General features: G+C 33.0%; 1 protein-coding gene across 12 annotated transcripts in view; it reads right to left on the reverse strand.

Annotated features, from left to right (window-relative positions):
* Positions 1 to 15,300, reverse strand: part of heph (polypyrimidine tract-binding protein 1 heph) — a 532,621-nt gene that overhangs the window by 478,653 nt on the left and 38,668 nt on the right. For 10 of the 12 annotated variants that reach the window (XM_087409779.1, XM_087409827.1, XM_087409787.1 and 7 more), the window contains exon 2: positions 14,638 to 14,662. The exons of the other annotated variants lie outside the window; for them this stretch is intronic. In XM_087409779.1, coding sequence (XP_087265905.1) covers positions 14,638 to 14,662 — 25 coding nt within the window. The remainder of the gene's footprint in view (positions 1 to 14,637; positions 14,663 to 15,300) is intronic. 12 annotated transcript variants of the gene reach the window in all.

The following is a 15,300-nucleotide window of genomic DNA, read 5'->3' on the forward strand; positions in this document are numbered from 1 at the left end:
CAAAAATTGAACAAAAAACCGCGGATACTTTTTAAATGACCTAATATAACTTTACATAAATATATTCCCTAATTCTATTTAAACTGAGATCTTACTTCCAGGTGATATCAGTTCCTGATTGATGGCACGTAAAGTATAGTTATCGTGCAAAATGCTCGAAACTGCGAATTGTCCTCGCGTTGGTTTATTCGGGCACGACTTTATTGTAGAAACGAAAGATTGAAAGAAACCAACTTTGTCAAGATGCCGGTTAACTGGGAAAATGCGGACAGAGGGCTTAAGGCATCCACGGCACTAAATAAGCCGGAGCGCTCGGACAATATGGAGGGTGATAGGATACCACGGAATGGGTTTGCCTGCACGGCTTAAACGGTAATTACATCTTGGCGCATAATGCGTACATTTGTATCTATTAGTCGACAGCAGCAACAATGACAGCGCCTCGCGCGGTTCTAAGACCGTGACATTAATCATCGTAATGCGCTGTCGCGCGAAAACGCGACACTGATAGGAATCTCGAAACAGAATGACTTGATAGTTTTCCTGTTAGTTGTGCAAGTCTCAACTGTTCGCTGTTATAAGTGGCGTATATCGATCTTATGTCGATTACTGTAGCCGCGTCGTTAAACACCCCAACGACGAAACGACGCTTATCGTTATCAAATATTATTAATTTATTAAGTAGCGCAGCATAACAAACTATAGCCTTCGCCAAAAGTAATCGGTACCTTATTAATCATTATTTAATGTTTTAACTCAAATAGATTTGCTGTGAATTATCTTTTGTTTCAAGAATCTTTTAAAGTTATGCATAATGCTAATAACTGGGAAACAATAAATGAAAAATATAAGTACCTAATACTTTCGGCTAAGGTTGTACTTTATTAAGGTGTTTACTAAAATCTGGTAAAAAATTCCCTCAGAATTCCTAGATTTTTCAGATATTTTTGTTTAAAATTCCAGATAAGATTAGAAAATATTTTAATGCAATTTCGAAATAAATTAGACTGCAAGCAATGCAAACAAATTATGAATTAAAAATTAGCTGAAACAGAGATTTCACGAGACATTTATTAATATAAATATCTATTATTTTCTACAATTGAAGTAGCACAGAGAAAAAAAATTTGCTTTGAACGCTAATCCTATATTATGACGGCAAATTCATTTACACATATAGGGATGAAAACAATTCAAAACTCACGTTTATTGACTTTTGAAATAAAGAAGCGATATCATAATATAAATGTATTGAATTTATTATTATTGTTGTTGTAGACTGACTTGACAGTTCGATTGTAGAAAGTGTAGTCGCCACCGCTGTTGCAAGTGGCACGTAACACCTACAAAATGTTACGGCAAAAAAGCATATTGCACTATTAAATATCCTAACAACGCCGATGAAGGAACGCTAACATTTATTTTTTGTTATCAAGTACAAATACCGCATCATAACATCAATTTATTAATTTCGCACGGCAACGCTTGTTTTACTCACTAAAGGATTACACCGAAATCAATATGTCGCTATCTGTCGTATAGTACGTTTATTGCGCGTCGTAAATCCACGGCGGAAGTCTCGAGTCTAGCTATTTACTCTAGTCAAGATAATTTTATGATATTTCTCGTGTGATTTTACAGCCTGTCTCGTTCTGACTCGTCTCATGTTCGATTAATTTGATTGCGACGGTGACGACAACTGCATGCGATCGGACGAAGTTTCTTATTCGTCCTCAATTATAATTGCGATGAGTTTATTACAATCGACATCATGATCACGGTGGCGAAATTCTCTCTTTCTCTCTCTCTCTCTCTCCCTTTCTCCTACGCTCGCTAATCCAATCCTACGTTTATCGTTCTAGCTAAGATATTCACTCGCATGGAGAAACGTCTCGCGTATAATCCGAGCAGGAATCATGGCGTTAAGTGACACGGAATTCAATGTTGAACGAAAGCCCGGTAGCAGCGGTAACGAAGTCTTTATAGTCATTCCGTCGCACTGTCGTCGGCACGGGGCGTTAATTAATGCGTTAACGAAGAGGGTGCACACCCCTGCTGAGCCAGTAAAATCGGTATAAACATTTATGGCCCTCAGAAAGGATATCCGATTACGGCGAAGAACTTGGAGACGTATTTACTCGGAATTGTATGAACAGTTGATAACTGAAGTAACGTAAGACGCTTATCTAATTGTAATGTAGACAGACGGGAGGTATTATGTAGAAGGAAAAAGACAGAGATTTACCTTTTCTTTTTTAAAGTTAATTAAAAGTATAACGAATAATTTCTTTATAACGTTCAAGTACGAATATCACGTATATAAACATTTCTACAAAGTAATCTCATTCTTTGTTACCTTAGAAAATAATGACACTCTGCGAATTTTAAGGAATTTTACGATAATTTCATAACACTAGTTCATAACGAAGTTATCGCTGCTATGCAGTATCATAGCTTCTTATTTTCATAGATGTAATGAAAATAGATTGCGCTTTCCTATGAAGTTATCACTATCGGTTTAGAAAGAGCAAGATAACTGAATATATCGTTTTCTTTCACTGTATCTTGTCTATATTCTCTCTCTCTCTCTCTCTCTCTCTCTCTCTCTCTCTCTCTCTCTCTCTCTCTCTCGTATTAAGTTGAAGAAAGATGCTGACATGATTCAATATTACGTTCTTTTTCTAAACCAAACAGAAATACTGAAATCAGGAATGCACTATTTTTCTACATGTCAATGATTATTCTTTTTCATCATTTGTAATTGTTCGTCTGACTTCTTGGTTATTCCAAATATCCGTGTTTATTGCTTTAGGCGTATTCGCGCCTAACATTCCTGCAAAACTAAAGAAATTCTATAGTCCCGCGGAGTTGAATGAACTATATGGATATGCAACGCTCAACGACGAACGAATTAAGCCTCGCAGCTTATTAAGCTCGTCGGCGCCGTAGTACTAGAGCCTATGAGGGCTGCAAGCTCCTACCCAACTGACTTTCATTTTGCACACGAGTGACTTCACCCCCTCGATCTGCCTTCGAAGCAGTCAGCCTCTAAAGGCGACGTAATTTTGCGCCAAAATTGTTTGTGCATCGTGAAAAGTAAGGCTAGAAAACGACGTACGGAGACAGCATCTAACGAAAATTCTTAAGCTGGAAGGTTTATTCCGTCAGCTTTCTCTTGCACTATCTCTATCTGAGATTATTAATATGTAGAATTAAAAAATTAAAGTTTAAAAAGAGACCGTATTGTTAGAATAAAATCGCGTTAGCGAAACAAGCACCTCTTGTTTTCTCCAAACAAAGCTTTTTTCACGATTTTTTGAATAATCAAAAATCCTAAAATAACGGTCGATTGATATATTTAATAAATGTTTTTCGAATAACTACAATAACAGGATTTAGTTGCGTAGTGAATCGGAAGGATAACTGTTAAATTTAATAATACAGTTGTTACTGTCGTATATTGTTCGAGCATTGCCAATTATTGTGAAGAGCAAAATGGAGGAATGTTCGAACTGTGGATTTTTACAGATGAATAGCGCATACCAAAGTTAAATCGTTTAACAAGCGTTCCCGCCACTCGACCGCTAATTTTTCTCATGGACGGTACGATGCAAGAATTATTAAGGGATATATGGCCAAATTGCTCGATATTTCGGATTGGCTTGGAAAGTTTCCAGCTAAGAGCGAAGTAGAAATGAGCTCGAATTACTTGCCAATGTATCACAAAAGTTGAAATCATGTCAGTTGTTGTTCGCCTCGAGAACGAACCCTTATTAGACACGATAAAAAGACTTTGCAAGCAACGACGATAATGATGGCTTAATAATAATGTACTATTATAGATTTGTACATAAAAATATCAACCAATAATATTTCATGTACACATGTCTGTACATTCGCTTTTACCAAACGTGATATCTAGAAAATTCATAAATGATATAAGAATAGATAAAATCCGTATCAAATTCTGTTGGCAAGCTGGAATATCATGAAATATCAAGAATATTTCTACAAGATGGCGCACATCATTTTACTTTAAATATAACACATTTATTTTTAACAAAATTGTTGCAAAATTGATACAGAGTAATTAATTACTAAAACTTGAAAAATTGAATAATTAAATGGTATGACATTTCACGCATTTAGGTACTTTGTATATTTTAAACAAATGAAAACTATAAAATTTTCCTCTCTCACACTCCAGTTTAGACGAAACATTCCAAGTATTTTCGTGAGAACTTCTTTTGTATTTAAATTATCAAATTTTTCTCTAGGAATTTTTAATACCGCAGATGAGAGTCACATTGAGAAAAATATTCTGATTTGTTTGTACTCTTGTACTAAGTACAAGTACTTATATATAAATCAGAATTCTGATTATTAATTTAGATATTTAACATCTTCGTACAAGTGCAATAAAGATAATCCATTATCATAAGAAAGTGCTTTAATTAGCGGACGATTTGTGAGGATGTTAAGACAGTCGGCAACGCGAAACGGAGTAGATGTGCTTTGCGTTCAGCAAAAGGCGAGCTTCGTTTCGGATACATCAGGATCAACGAGAGAAGCGGACCCTGAATCTTTCATGAAGAGGTTCGGTCCCTTTTAATGTGCATGTTAGGTGGCGGTCGCTGATGCGATCTATGTACCCGTATACATAATGTGCATGTATGAATATAGTGATATACAAGTTCCTTCAGGTGTATCGCATCCTTATACATGAGACACAGATCCTGACCGCTCTGATTATGGATCCCGAGATAAGATTCTTGTCGCCTGCGATTAATGTGTACATTTTTTATTCACCAAAGAGTCATAACTTGACCCTAAGATTTACATACTTTGCGAAACATTCCCAGACTTCTCGTGAGAACTTTTTTTTTACATCTAACTTATCAAATTCCTTGGAAATATTTAATATCAAAAACAGGAACTGCACTAAAAAAAAAAAATGTTCTAGTTTGTTTGTACTTAATATACCAACAAGAAATAAAACAAAATGAATTCTGATCATAATCGGACTTCTAGTTACCGTAATTGAATTTCTGATTATATTTTATATATATATATATATTTGGCTTTCGAAAATTCATCTTAAGCTTAGATAAACCAATTTGTGTAATATTAATTGTTAACGTATTTATTATTATATAAGTAAACCTTGTCGTATCAAACTTCTTATTTATAATTTACGCAACAAATTCTGCAAGTGACTCTTATATAATATGTCCTTTTTAACTCATTATTATTTAACATATTAAGAGTCTTAGTTTTATCATTTTTAATTAAACAATAATAAATGATATTATAGATGTGAATACGTAACTAAGTAACGAGAAATTTATCGATATGAACTGGATGTTAGTAGAACTTAAATAATATTTCAGTATAAATTTATAAATAGTCCTGCATTGCGCGTCAAGGCAATTTTCGATTTTAAAACACAATTCTAAAATGAAAATTGAAATAGTAATATCACATATTAAATTGACAAGCAATTTAATAATATTAATGCTAATAAGCATCTTAGAAAATTAATTTAATCAGTTTCATCACAGCACAAAGCAGATACTTGACGAAGTCCGTAAACGAAATGAATCCATGGTATCTCTTCGTCTTCCGTGAACAATCAATAAAGTATTTATAGAGAGTCTTTGACAAGTACAAGAGTATAAAGTACTTGCAGAGAGTCTCTTCGATGAGTACAGCGCTACGCAATTTAGCTTTGTACGCAGGTTTCGCAAGCGTATAATCAACGCCCATTATGTCGTCAACGCTGTCGTTATCGTTACCGTCATCGCTATCGTCTTCTTCGACGTTGTCATGAACATCACTGTCCTCATCGTCGACGTATCTAATCCGTTAATGACTATTGTTGTGTATCGAGGAGAGAAATCATCCCTTAGTGCCGACGTGACCCCAACAACCTAACCCAGACTGACCTGAATTATCCGACTATATACGCGGCCAGATCGAGGTGGACGTATGTCCGTTAAGCTTCTCCTGCCTGCTCCTACGCATCTGCACTAATCTGGAGAGAAAATCGACTCTCTCGCTAATCGATCAGCGAGCTTACGCCATCAGCTCATATCATCATCTTGCGTGCGAAAATACGTATATCGATATTGAGAAGCCATTAAATGATGGGCATGACTTATCACAATGTAAAGATTTAATAATGGGTCACATTTTTATTCAGAGACGCAAATGTTTAATTTTTTTTCTTTAGTAAAATACAATAAGTAGTCATTTTGTTCGATAAATAACGATTTGTCGAATCCTAAACAAGTATTTATTGCCATTAATGCAAAATGGAGAGGCAGGCTGGCCGCTTGATCGGTGGACTACTCACCATGGATGAATCGACATTATTCAGGCCAACAAAGCGAACGAAATTCAATCGCTCTATCGAATCCGCATGACCCGTAAACCTCATTCCCGTTATCGTTCAATCGGAAACAGGTCCACGCGACGTCGTTCATGTTCGAAGGCCCGTCGAGGATTCTCAAACTACTAAACGATGTTTCGTTGTCACGAATAACAAACACATTTCAAGTAGCGGGCAAAGGCTTTGCATACACAACGCGGATAAAGGGGAGAGAGCATAATATCAAACGGTTAATTAACGATTCGAGGAGATTAATGATGGCTTTCAGAGAGAGCGCCAATGTCGACTCGGTAAAGCCCTCGAGATCAAGAGACCATCGCGAGAGAACTGACAAGAGAGGAAAGAATTGGTAAGAGGTTGAAAGTATTCGATGATTGGAATGTAATTGAAGATTTTTTCACAAAAACCACACACAAATAAGTCTAAAAAGTAAAATTTTCAGGAAATAAAATTTTTCATCTTTAAATGATTCATTCTATAAATTTGATAATTTTTCTCCAGACATATATTATAGGTATAAGAATAAAGTTTTAGGTTTTAAAGTTTTTAGGATTCATTAAAAAAATAAAAAAATTCTGAATCCGTTTAGTTCTCTTGCGAAGATGTTATATTTATTATTTATCCCATATTTTACGTTTTTTAATAATATTATAATTAATAGTGATAAAAGTAGGGAAGGAAATATTTAAAGTATAAAGCAATATAATTTTTCACTCTTTGCCTACAAAATTTTACAAATTATTCTTAACAAATATCTTTTGCAAATATATTTTTATACTCTTATGATTTCCATTTTCTGTTTGATTTTTGCCATAATAAAGTTGTTCACAGTATGACGTTATTAATAAAAAACGATTTGACCAAAACTCATCATTTTATAAAAATGGACATATATGAATTTTTGTGAGAAAAAAAAATTGATGTAAAAACTCATGTACATATTAATTGCAAATCTTCGATTGATATAAAAAAGAAAAAGATAGAGAGAAACCTACATAAGAGAATTACTATCTTTTCTTCTTTTCCTTTTCTAATTAAGTGCAAGAAAATAAATCAAAAAGAAATTTTTCCACTGCTTTGACTCAATAATGTAATTATTAACTTTAATTGATTTATAATCCGTTTATCTTTACGCGTATTTATCTTCAAGAGTTTTATAATTTACACTAATTTAATTAACGTTTTTATACCCCAGCGAATTGAAGAGAGGAAAATTATTTATTAAATGAATGCTGCTTAATATATTATCTTTCTTTTTAATAACTACTTTATGAATCCTTAAATATGCAATTCCATCAAAAATTCTCAATAAAAACTGTTTTATTAAGTAACATCTTTACTTTTTAAAAATACTATCATAATAGGCTTAATATACATATTCAATTTGTAACATTTACTTAATTTCTACTTACTTTTTTCAAAAAATTGTGAGTAAATCCTTATTCATAATGTTCTAAAATAAATTAGAAAATAATCAATAATATATTAATAACAGTGATTTTTAAATGAGGTGTGAAAACACTCTAAATTATTTAAGTAAAAAAAATTAAGTAACTTCTACCAGATAAACGTATCAATAAATGAACAAATATAGTTGAAATATAATAAAGAAATAAGTTGGACGATTCAAAAGAGAAGTGTGGTTTGTGTTCTGTGCAAAGATAAAAAGATGATGGAAGGCTGCTTAATATATTATCTTTCTTTTTAATAACTACTTTATGAATCCTTAAATATGCAATTCCATCAAAAATTCTTAATAAAAACTGTTTTATTAAGTAACATCTTTACTTTTTAAAAATACTCTCATAATAGGCTTAATATACATATTCAATTTGTAACATTTACTTAATTTCTACTTACTTTTTTCAAAAAATTGTGAGTAAATCCTTATTCATAATGTTCTAAAATAAATCAGAAAATAATCAATAATATATTAATAATAGTGATTTTTAAATGAGGTGTGAAAACACTCTAAATTGTTTAAGTAAAAAAATTAAGTAACTTCTACCAGATAAACGTATCAATAAATAAGCAAATATAGTTGAAATATAATAAAGAAATAAGTTGGACGAAAAGAGAAGTGTGGTTTGTGTTCTGTGCAAAGATAAAAAGATGATGGAAGGGTCGCAACGGAGAGGAGACCCTTGAACGATCGAATGATCAATATAAGACCCTCTGTGGTTGCTTTATCGTGACGACGATACACAGATGCATTGATGACCAATGCATTGTTATCAAACACACAGGTGAATATCGATACAATGCGACGAATCTCGATGGACCGTGTCGGTACGCGACGCGACACTAACTACCGTGTCGGACTTGTTTCATGATTTTCACATGTTACTTGGTCTGCCAGCATGTGAGTTCATTACGAATAACATTTCGCCGAACGTGACGACGAATGTGTTCACAATTATTTTGCGACGCGTCGATGTGAAAGATACGAATGCGGTCTGCAATCGTGTAATTGGATGAATGAGCGTACATCTAGCGACGATTAAACATAAATCGTTCGTGTATGAAAACAATACACATGTTTAAACAAGGCTAATACATATTACTTAACAAAAGGATCACCTAAAATTAGTGTTAAAAGAAAAGCTAAATTCAAAGTTACGTATCTTTGTAAGAAATGATTGCAGAGTGATGTTTAAAAAAGTTTTTTGAAATCTTTCGAATGCTTCAAATATCGTGTCTCTGTAACGATTTTATTACAAACTAATTTTAAAATCAACATTGAACAATTGAGGAATAAACCTCAACTTTGATGACGTATACGCGAAGAATAAAATTTTTCTTGCAAATTTAAGTGTAAGACATAACATCTCCTTCTTAAAATGCTTGTTTAATCATAACGCTACGATATTTTTCACTGATTTATGACGATTTAAAATTAATAGTACATTTCTTCAGGTCTTTTCTCTAAAAACTTTAAACTCGCGGTAAAATTCCGTCGTAATAATTTGAGCTACTTATACTCCTGTAAAGTCTAAAAAATTGGAAGCACTTTCGATATAAAGATTTTACTTCTCTAAATTTACTGTACATGTAATTGTTGCGAATGCATTTGTATTCGTCATTCGATAATGATATCGTGATAATTAGTGACAACTTCACGACAATGAATTCTAGTCGATTCGTTACAACTTTGTGACAATTAAAATAATATTTAACTGTCGTGAAGTTATCACGAATTATCACGATATCATTATCGAATGACGAATGCATTCGCAATAATTACACGCTCAATAAATCTAGAGAATTAAATTTAGAGAAGTAAATTAGGAGAAAACAACTTTGAGAAGTGTATGATTCTTATCTCGCTGGACCTAACAAAAGTCTTTGGGTATTTATTGGCGAAACCAAAATTTGAAAAAATTAATCTGTTTCTAAGAAATCTTACAGACGAACAATTGGAACGGATCACCGTAAATAAATTAATAAATACTAACTCTTCGCTTTACATCATTTTCTCATTTATCTACCACATGGATAATGTATAAATATCGCATAAAAACGAACATATTAGATATAAATTTTTTTTCAATAAAAACTCTAAGCATTAAGAAATATAACAGTAATAAATATTTATATATCTTATTAGTAAAAGAATTGTATCATATACAATAAGAAATCTCGGATTTAATTTGTCATGATAAGAATGGCAAGAAAAGCTCAGTGCATCTTAATAAAAATAATAATTCAAATTTGTAGATGTAATATAAAAAAAATTTTAATGCTCTTAACGAAGAGATTTTTAATTGAGTTCCGGAGGATAAAATGTACTGTGCTCCGTGCCTCAGTTTCCTTAGAATATTCTAATCCGAGGTTTACATCGTACGTACGCAGCTCGAATATAGTCCGATAATTTGTTAGGCAAACGGCGTTGAGGTGTTACCATTACCAATGTCTAACGCGAAATCCGGCTTTGCGCGCGTTAGATCGGCGCCTAACGAGCAGACGATTCGCCTCGCTTCGACGTGTGTTACTCCGCGAAATACTCGCAGGAATACTCGTGAGTATCGATAGCATAAATACTCGCAGCGTCGCGCGGCGCGACATATATCGGACCGCCATTTCGTCGCGGCAAAATAGCCGCAATTACGTGATCTACGCGTAATCCGTTAAGTCCCTGACACAATATTCCACGTTATTATAGCGAGGAAGGGGCAATTATCGCGACCGCGCGGCTTAATCCTCGGCTGCTCGATAGCGTTTGCACGTGCCGCGCGCTATTCCGTTTGTTATGTTATTCATTAGCTGTGCCTAGGAAGCTCCAAATTATACAAGCTCCTCTATCTCTCTCCCCCTCCCACCCCCCCCCCCACCCCTTCACGACTTACGGTCGTCTGCGTATATAACCCGGGCCTTTGAATCGTATTTGCCCACGTTTACGTTTAAGCGCTCCCGACGCTTTGACCGAGGTGGTACCGGTGCCGATTAGCCGAGCTCTCCGCAAAACCTTCAACACCGCCGTTTCCGCCCGATGCTACAACGGATAAAATGTTAAACGGCTTGAGACTCGTTAGACTGCGATATATCCTCACTGTTCGGGAAAGAGAAAATTCTACCCACGAGGATGAGAGAGAACGCGCGCGTTTTAAACAACAGACTTTGTTGTTGTTGGTCTGTTACCTCCCCCTCCCCCCCTCCCCCCTTCCTCCCGGAATGCTCGCGTTAATGTATTAAAGCCCCGTAAATATTTGGAATTTCGTTTCGCGCGTAATAATCTATGTTTGTGCGTATATGTGTGGTATTATAAGAGTATTGTACACATTATTACATTATGATATTACAGAAAATAGTAAACAAATGTATTTTAAATTTAATCATTTTATCCGTACTCTTCGAATGATAGCACAATTTGATTAATTTGATACATCCAACGTATAGTAATACCAAAGCAACTGAGAGAGGAGATTCACGTGGTAGAGAAACGTCATCTTGTTACCGTCGAAAGGTTACGCACTACGTCAAGCGTAGAGTGGGCGGAAAACGAAGAAGCAGGGTTCGATAGACAAAGAGCCGGAATGGATCGCATTTGAAACTTGCGTGTCACATAGGAATCCAACAATGGTCGGATATCAACCGATTCACGTTCGGGGAGAAACTTTGATATCGCGTTCGCTAGCCAGCGTCAACTTACTTGGGTAACCAGTAAGAAGAGCTACAAATGCGCATGGACAATACTCGATACGCTGAGAATAATCGTCGAAATTTTAGCCGCTTGTCAAACGTAATTCAAATCAGGGTTTAGAGTTAGAATTATGAGCTATTCTCTTTTCTCCGGACGTCATCTCTCTCTTTTTAAGGCGTCCGCACGGAAAGATCTGGTTGAAATATCTAAAAATTTAGGTAGAGATCTGAAAATGATTTTATTGAATTATTAAAATAATTATATTCAACGCTCAAGCGGGTTATTAGTAAAATTTATTAGTAAAATTTTTTTAAACATGCTTGAATGAGTTCAATATAATTATTTTTTGATAATCCAACGAAATTATTTTCAGATTTGTATATCTCAATTTTTAGATACTTCGGCAAAACTATTCTTTTTGTCTGGGAATGTTAGGAATAAGAAATTGATCACAGTCGAGTTTGAGAATAAAATCGACTATAATTAGAGAGAGAGAGAGAGAGAGAGAGAGAGTCAATTTTTACTTTAAATTAGTATTAATACTAATAAAAAAATTAAATGCGAAATAATTATTCATTGATTGTTCTGATAAATTTTACTAATCTACACGCATTTTACGGAATGCGTCCGAGATTGCAAACGAAATATCATAACGAAATATCGATAAGTTGTAGTTTTAAAAATTGTGATGCGACAATTCCGAGTTCAGGTAAACGTTGCAATGCGCAGAAACTTTTTAAAGAGAAATTAATAATATACTTGTACATGGCTACTTGCTTGACGTTAGTGTTGCAGTCTCTTGAAAATTGATTGGTAGAATATGTCCCGCGATACACGCGGATCTATCCTTCTTGGATCTTCACCATGGGTTCTCGAAGCCGACAGTAAATAACATGGAAGTACGGGAAATCCCATTTGCTGTCGATCCAAAATGATTGATAAATTGCCTTTATTAATTCTCGAGCGACGTTCGCGCGGAGACTCGAAGATGAAGTTTCGTCACAGACGATACTTTCCGGAAGTTACTTCTCTTGAAGCACATTCGCGGGCTTTTTCTCGTTTACATTAATAAAACCAAAGCGATTTTACCCTAAAAATTAAAATTAACGACTTAAAAGAATATTCTAAAGTGACAACCGAACTCCGATAGAATTGTCTTATCGATTGAAACCGATTTACACACATACGGTTTTAACTATTTTTAAGTATACAATCAAATTAAAAAGTAACGGAATGTTGCGAAATGTGTACCATTTAATTTATTTTTTATTATATTTTCCATTTGATATCAATTTTTAAAATAAGTATTAGAAATTGTAACTTGATGTTTCAGGCATTTATTTTGTAGTTTAATTTTTCATCAATAACAAATTAATTTATTATAAGTCTTTTTATAATATGCTGTGAAAGATACGATTCTAACCGCGGTTGCTTAAATCGTATTTATGATCTTTTAGATCATATCTTCCTTAAAAGCATTGAATTTTGAATAAAAATAATTATTTATAAAAATAATTAAATATGAGATTAACAAAAAGAATCATTATGCATAACTAATATCTACTTTTAATAATTTATTGAAAAAAGGTCAAATATTTAATAAGTATTTACTAATAATAAAAAAGCAAGGATATTGAAATAAAACTTGAATATTTTTGCAATTATTTGTTTATCAATTATTAATTTTGCAGTTTTATCTTATGGTGAGTATACGTTTTAGAAAAACTTACAATTAGTAGATTTTATAAAAATATCGATTCAGGAAAAAATTACATAATTAAAAATTACAAAATTACAAAATTACAAAATTACATAATCAAGGTAATAATATAAAATATTTTTATGAGATACGATTTAAGCAATCGGTACGTATTTAGCAACTCTTCTCTGTCTATTCATATTTAAATAACATATAAAAATATTTTAAGACCTTGAGTTTATGATTTTGTAGCTTATAAAAAAAGTTAATAAAATGATACAATCTGAGAATTTATTTAATTTATTTATTTTATTTAACTTCGTGCGTACGTACACTCAAATCATATTTTTCTATTAATTTTTCTTATAAGCTCCAAAATCAAGGACATATAATATTCTAACATATTATTCAAATATGGATAGATGCTTTTAGTTCAATTATATACTTAAAATCATTTATATCATGTAATGAAATAACCTATTATAGATTATTTTGTCACATGATAACAGGAAATTGTAATTAAAAATTTTTTGTTTTTCATATTTTTATATGTACTTACATTTGTTTGCATATTTTCTTTTATTTTGGAAAACTTTTTATTCTATATAAAAAAAGAAAGTAAAATAAAAATAGAAAAGTAGAAAATGTGCGTTTGGTATACAATTCGAAACAATTTCTTCTTAATAAATAGAAAAAAATGATTGTTTGATTAAAAATTCGCAGAGTCAGTAAAAAAAAAAAATGGTCTACTTACGTGTAAATGGCAGAAGTTTCAAGAAGATAGGTGGAAGGACTGTCAAGTGCAAGTATGGACATCACATCGACAGGCTTTGGTCGTTACAAGTGGACAGGACCGAAGTCAAAATATGTCGTACGATTTTGATAAAGCAATCATCGGCATTATCTAATTTTTTTATTTTGATTTTTTCAAAAAACGCGATACCATTCTTCGCGATTATGTAAATAAACGCTCCTTCCGAAAAAAGATATTTCTTTAACATTTAGCATCGCGCTATTTATTTCGACATTTCAAAATTTCAATCCATTATAAAAATGAAAACATTTTACTACTACAAGACGTTAATTTTTACAATTTTATAAATATTTATCAATATTGATTAAAATTTTCTTTCTTACATCATGTGAAAGTCAGTAATTCAATTTGTAGAAGTTTTACTCCTTATTTCTATGAATATCTTAACTACGTTTTTCAATTTTTTTTCGGATGTACTAATTCCACCAAGAAATTAGGAAAGAGAAACAGCGATAGTCGTAGAGATGCAAGAGAATAATATACGAGAATGAAAGAGAAGGAAGGGCGTGATATAGATATAGAGTTCTACGAGAGATAGAAGTAAAAAAAAAAGAAGAAAACTAAAAACGTGGCGTATACGGGAGAGCTCGTACCTTCTGCCCGCTGTGAAGAGTATCTCTGTAAAGTAAAACAGAAAAGAGAAGAGTTAGAAAAAGTGTACATAAATATGATAGGTAGATAGACAGATAGATAGATATGGCAGAGAGAGAGAGACAGAGAGAGAGAGAGAGAGAGAGAGAGAGAGAGAGAGAGAGAGAGAGAGAGAGAGAGAGCGGATACAGTAGGCGATTTCAATTCAACATAATTCTATTAATAAAGATCACAATAATATGAAGGTAAATGTGTGCGAGTGTATGAAAGAAAGACAGAGAAAGAAAGAGAAAGACATGGATGATAGAAAAGTAAAAAGATAGAAATAAAACATGTAAAGCTAAAGTGGCAGAATGGACGATTTTTGTGAATTAAGTAAATTTCAGTGATTAAATATTATCTCTGACAAAATAAAAAAATTACTGTTTTCGGTCGAAGCGAAGTTTTTTCGATCTTAGTGCTTAAATATTAATGAATTTATATACATATCCAATTCTGCGAACCGCGCGCCGAAATCTAAAAAATTACTGATTAAGAAAAACTAGTTAGTTTAAAGTTTCTTATTGATATTCACTGTATTTATATTATAAAAATCGCGAAAAATCTTCAATATAAAACTCTGTCGACTTGCGCGCATAAGAGGTTCAATGAAAAAAAAGATACAA

This window comes from Acromyrmex echinatior, chromosome 1 (assembly GCF_024713525.1).
Source record: "Acromyrmex echinatior isolate Ae372 chromosome 1, ASM2471352v2, whole genome shotgun sequence".
NCBI classification, from domain to species: domain Eukaryota; kingdom Metazoa; phylum Arthropoda; class Insecta; order Hymenoptera; family Formicidae; genus Acromyrmex; species Acromyrmex echinatior.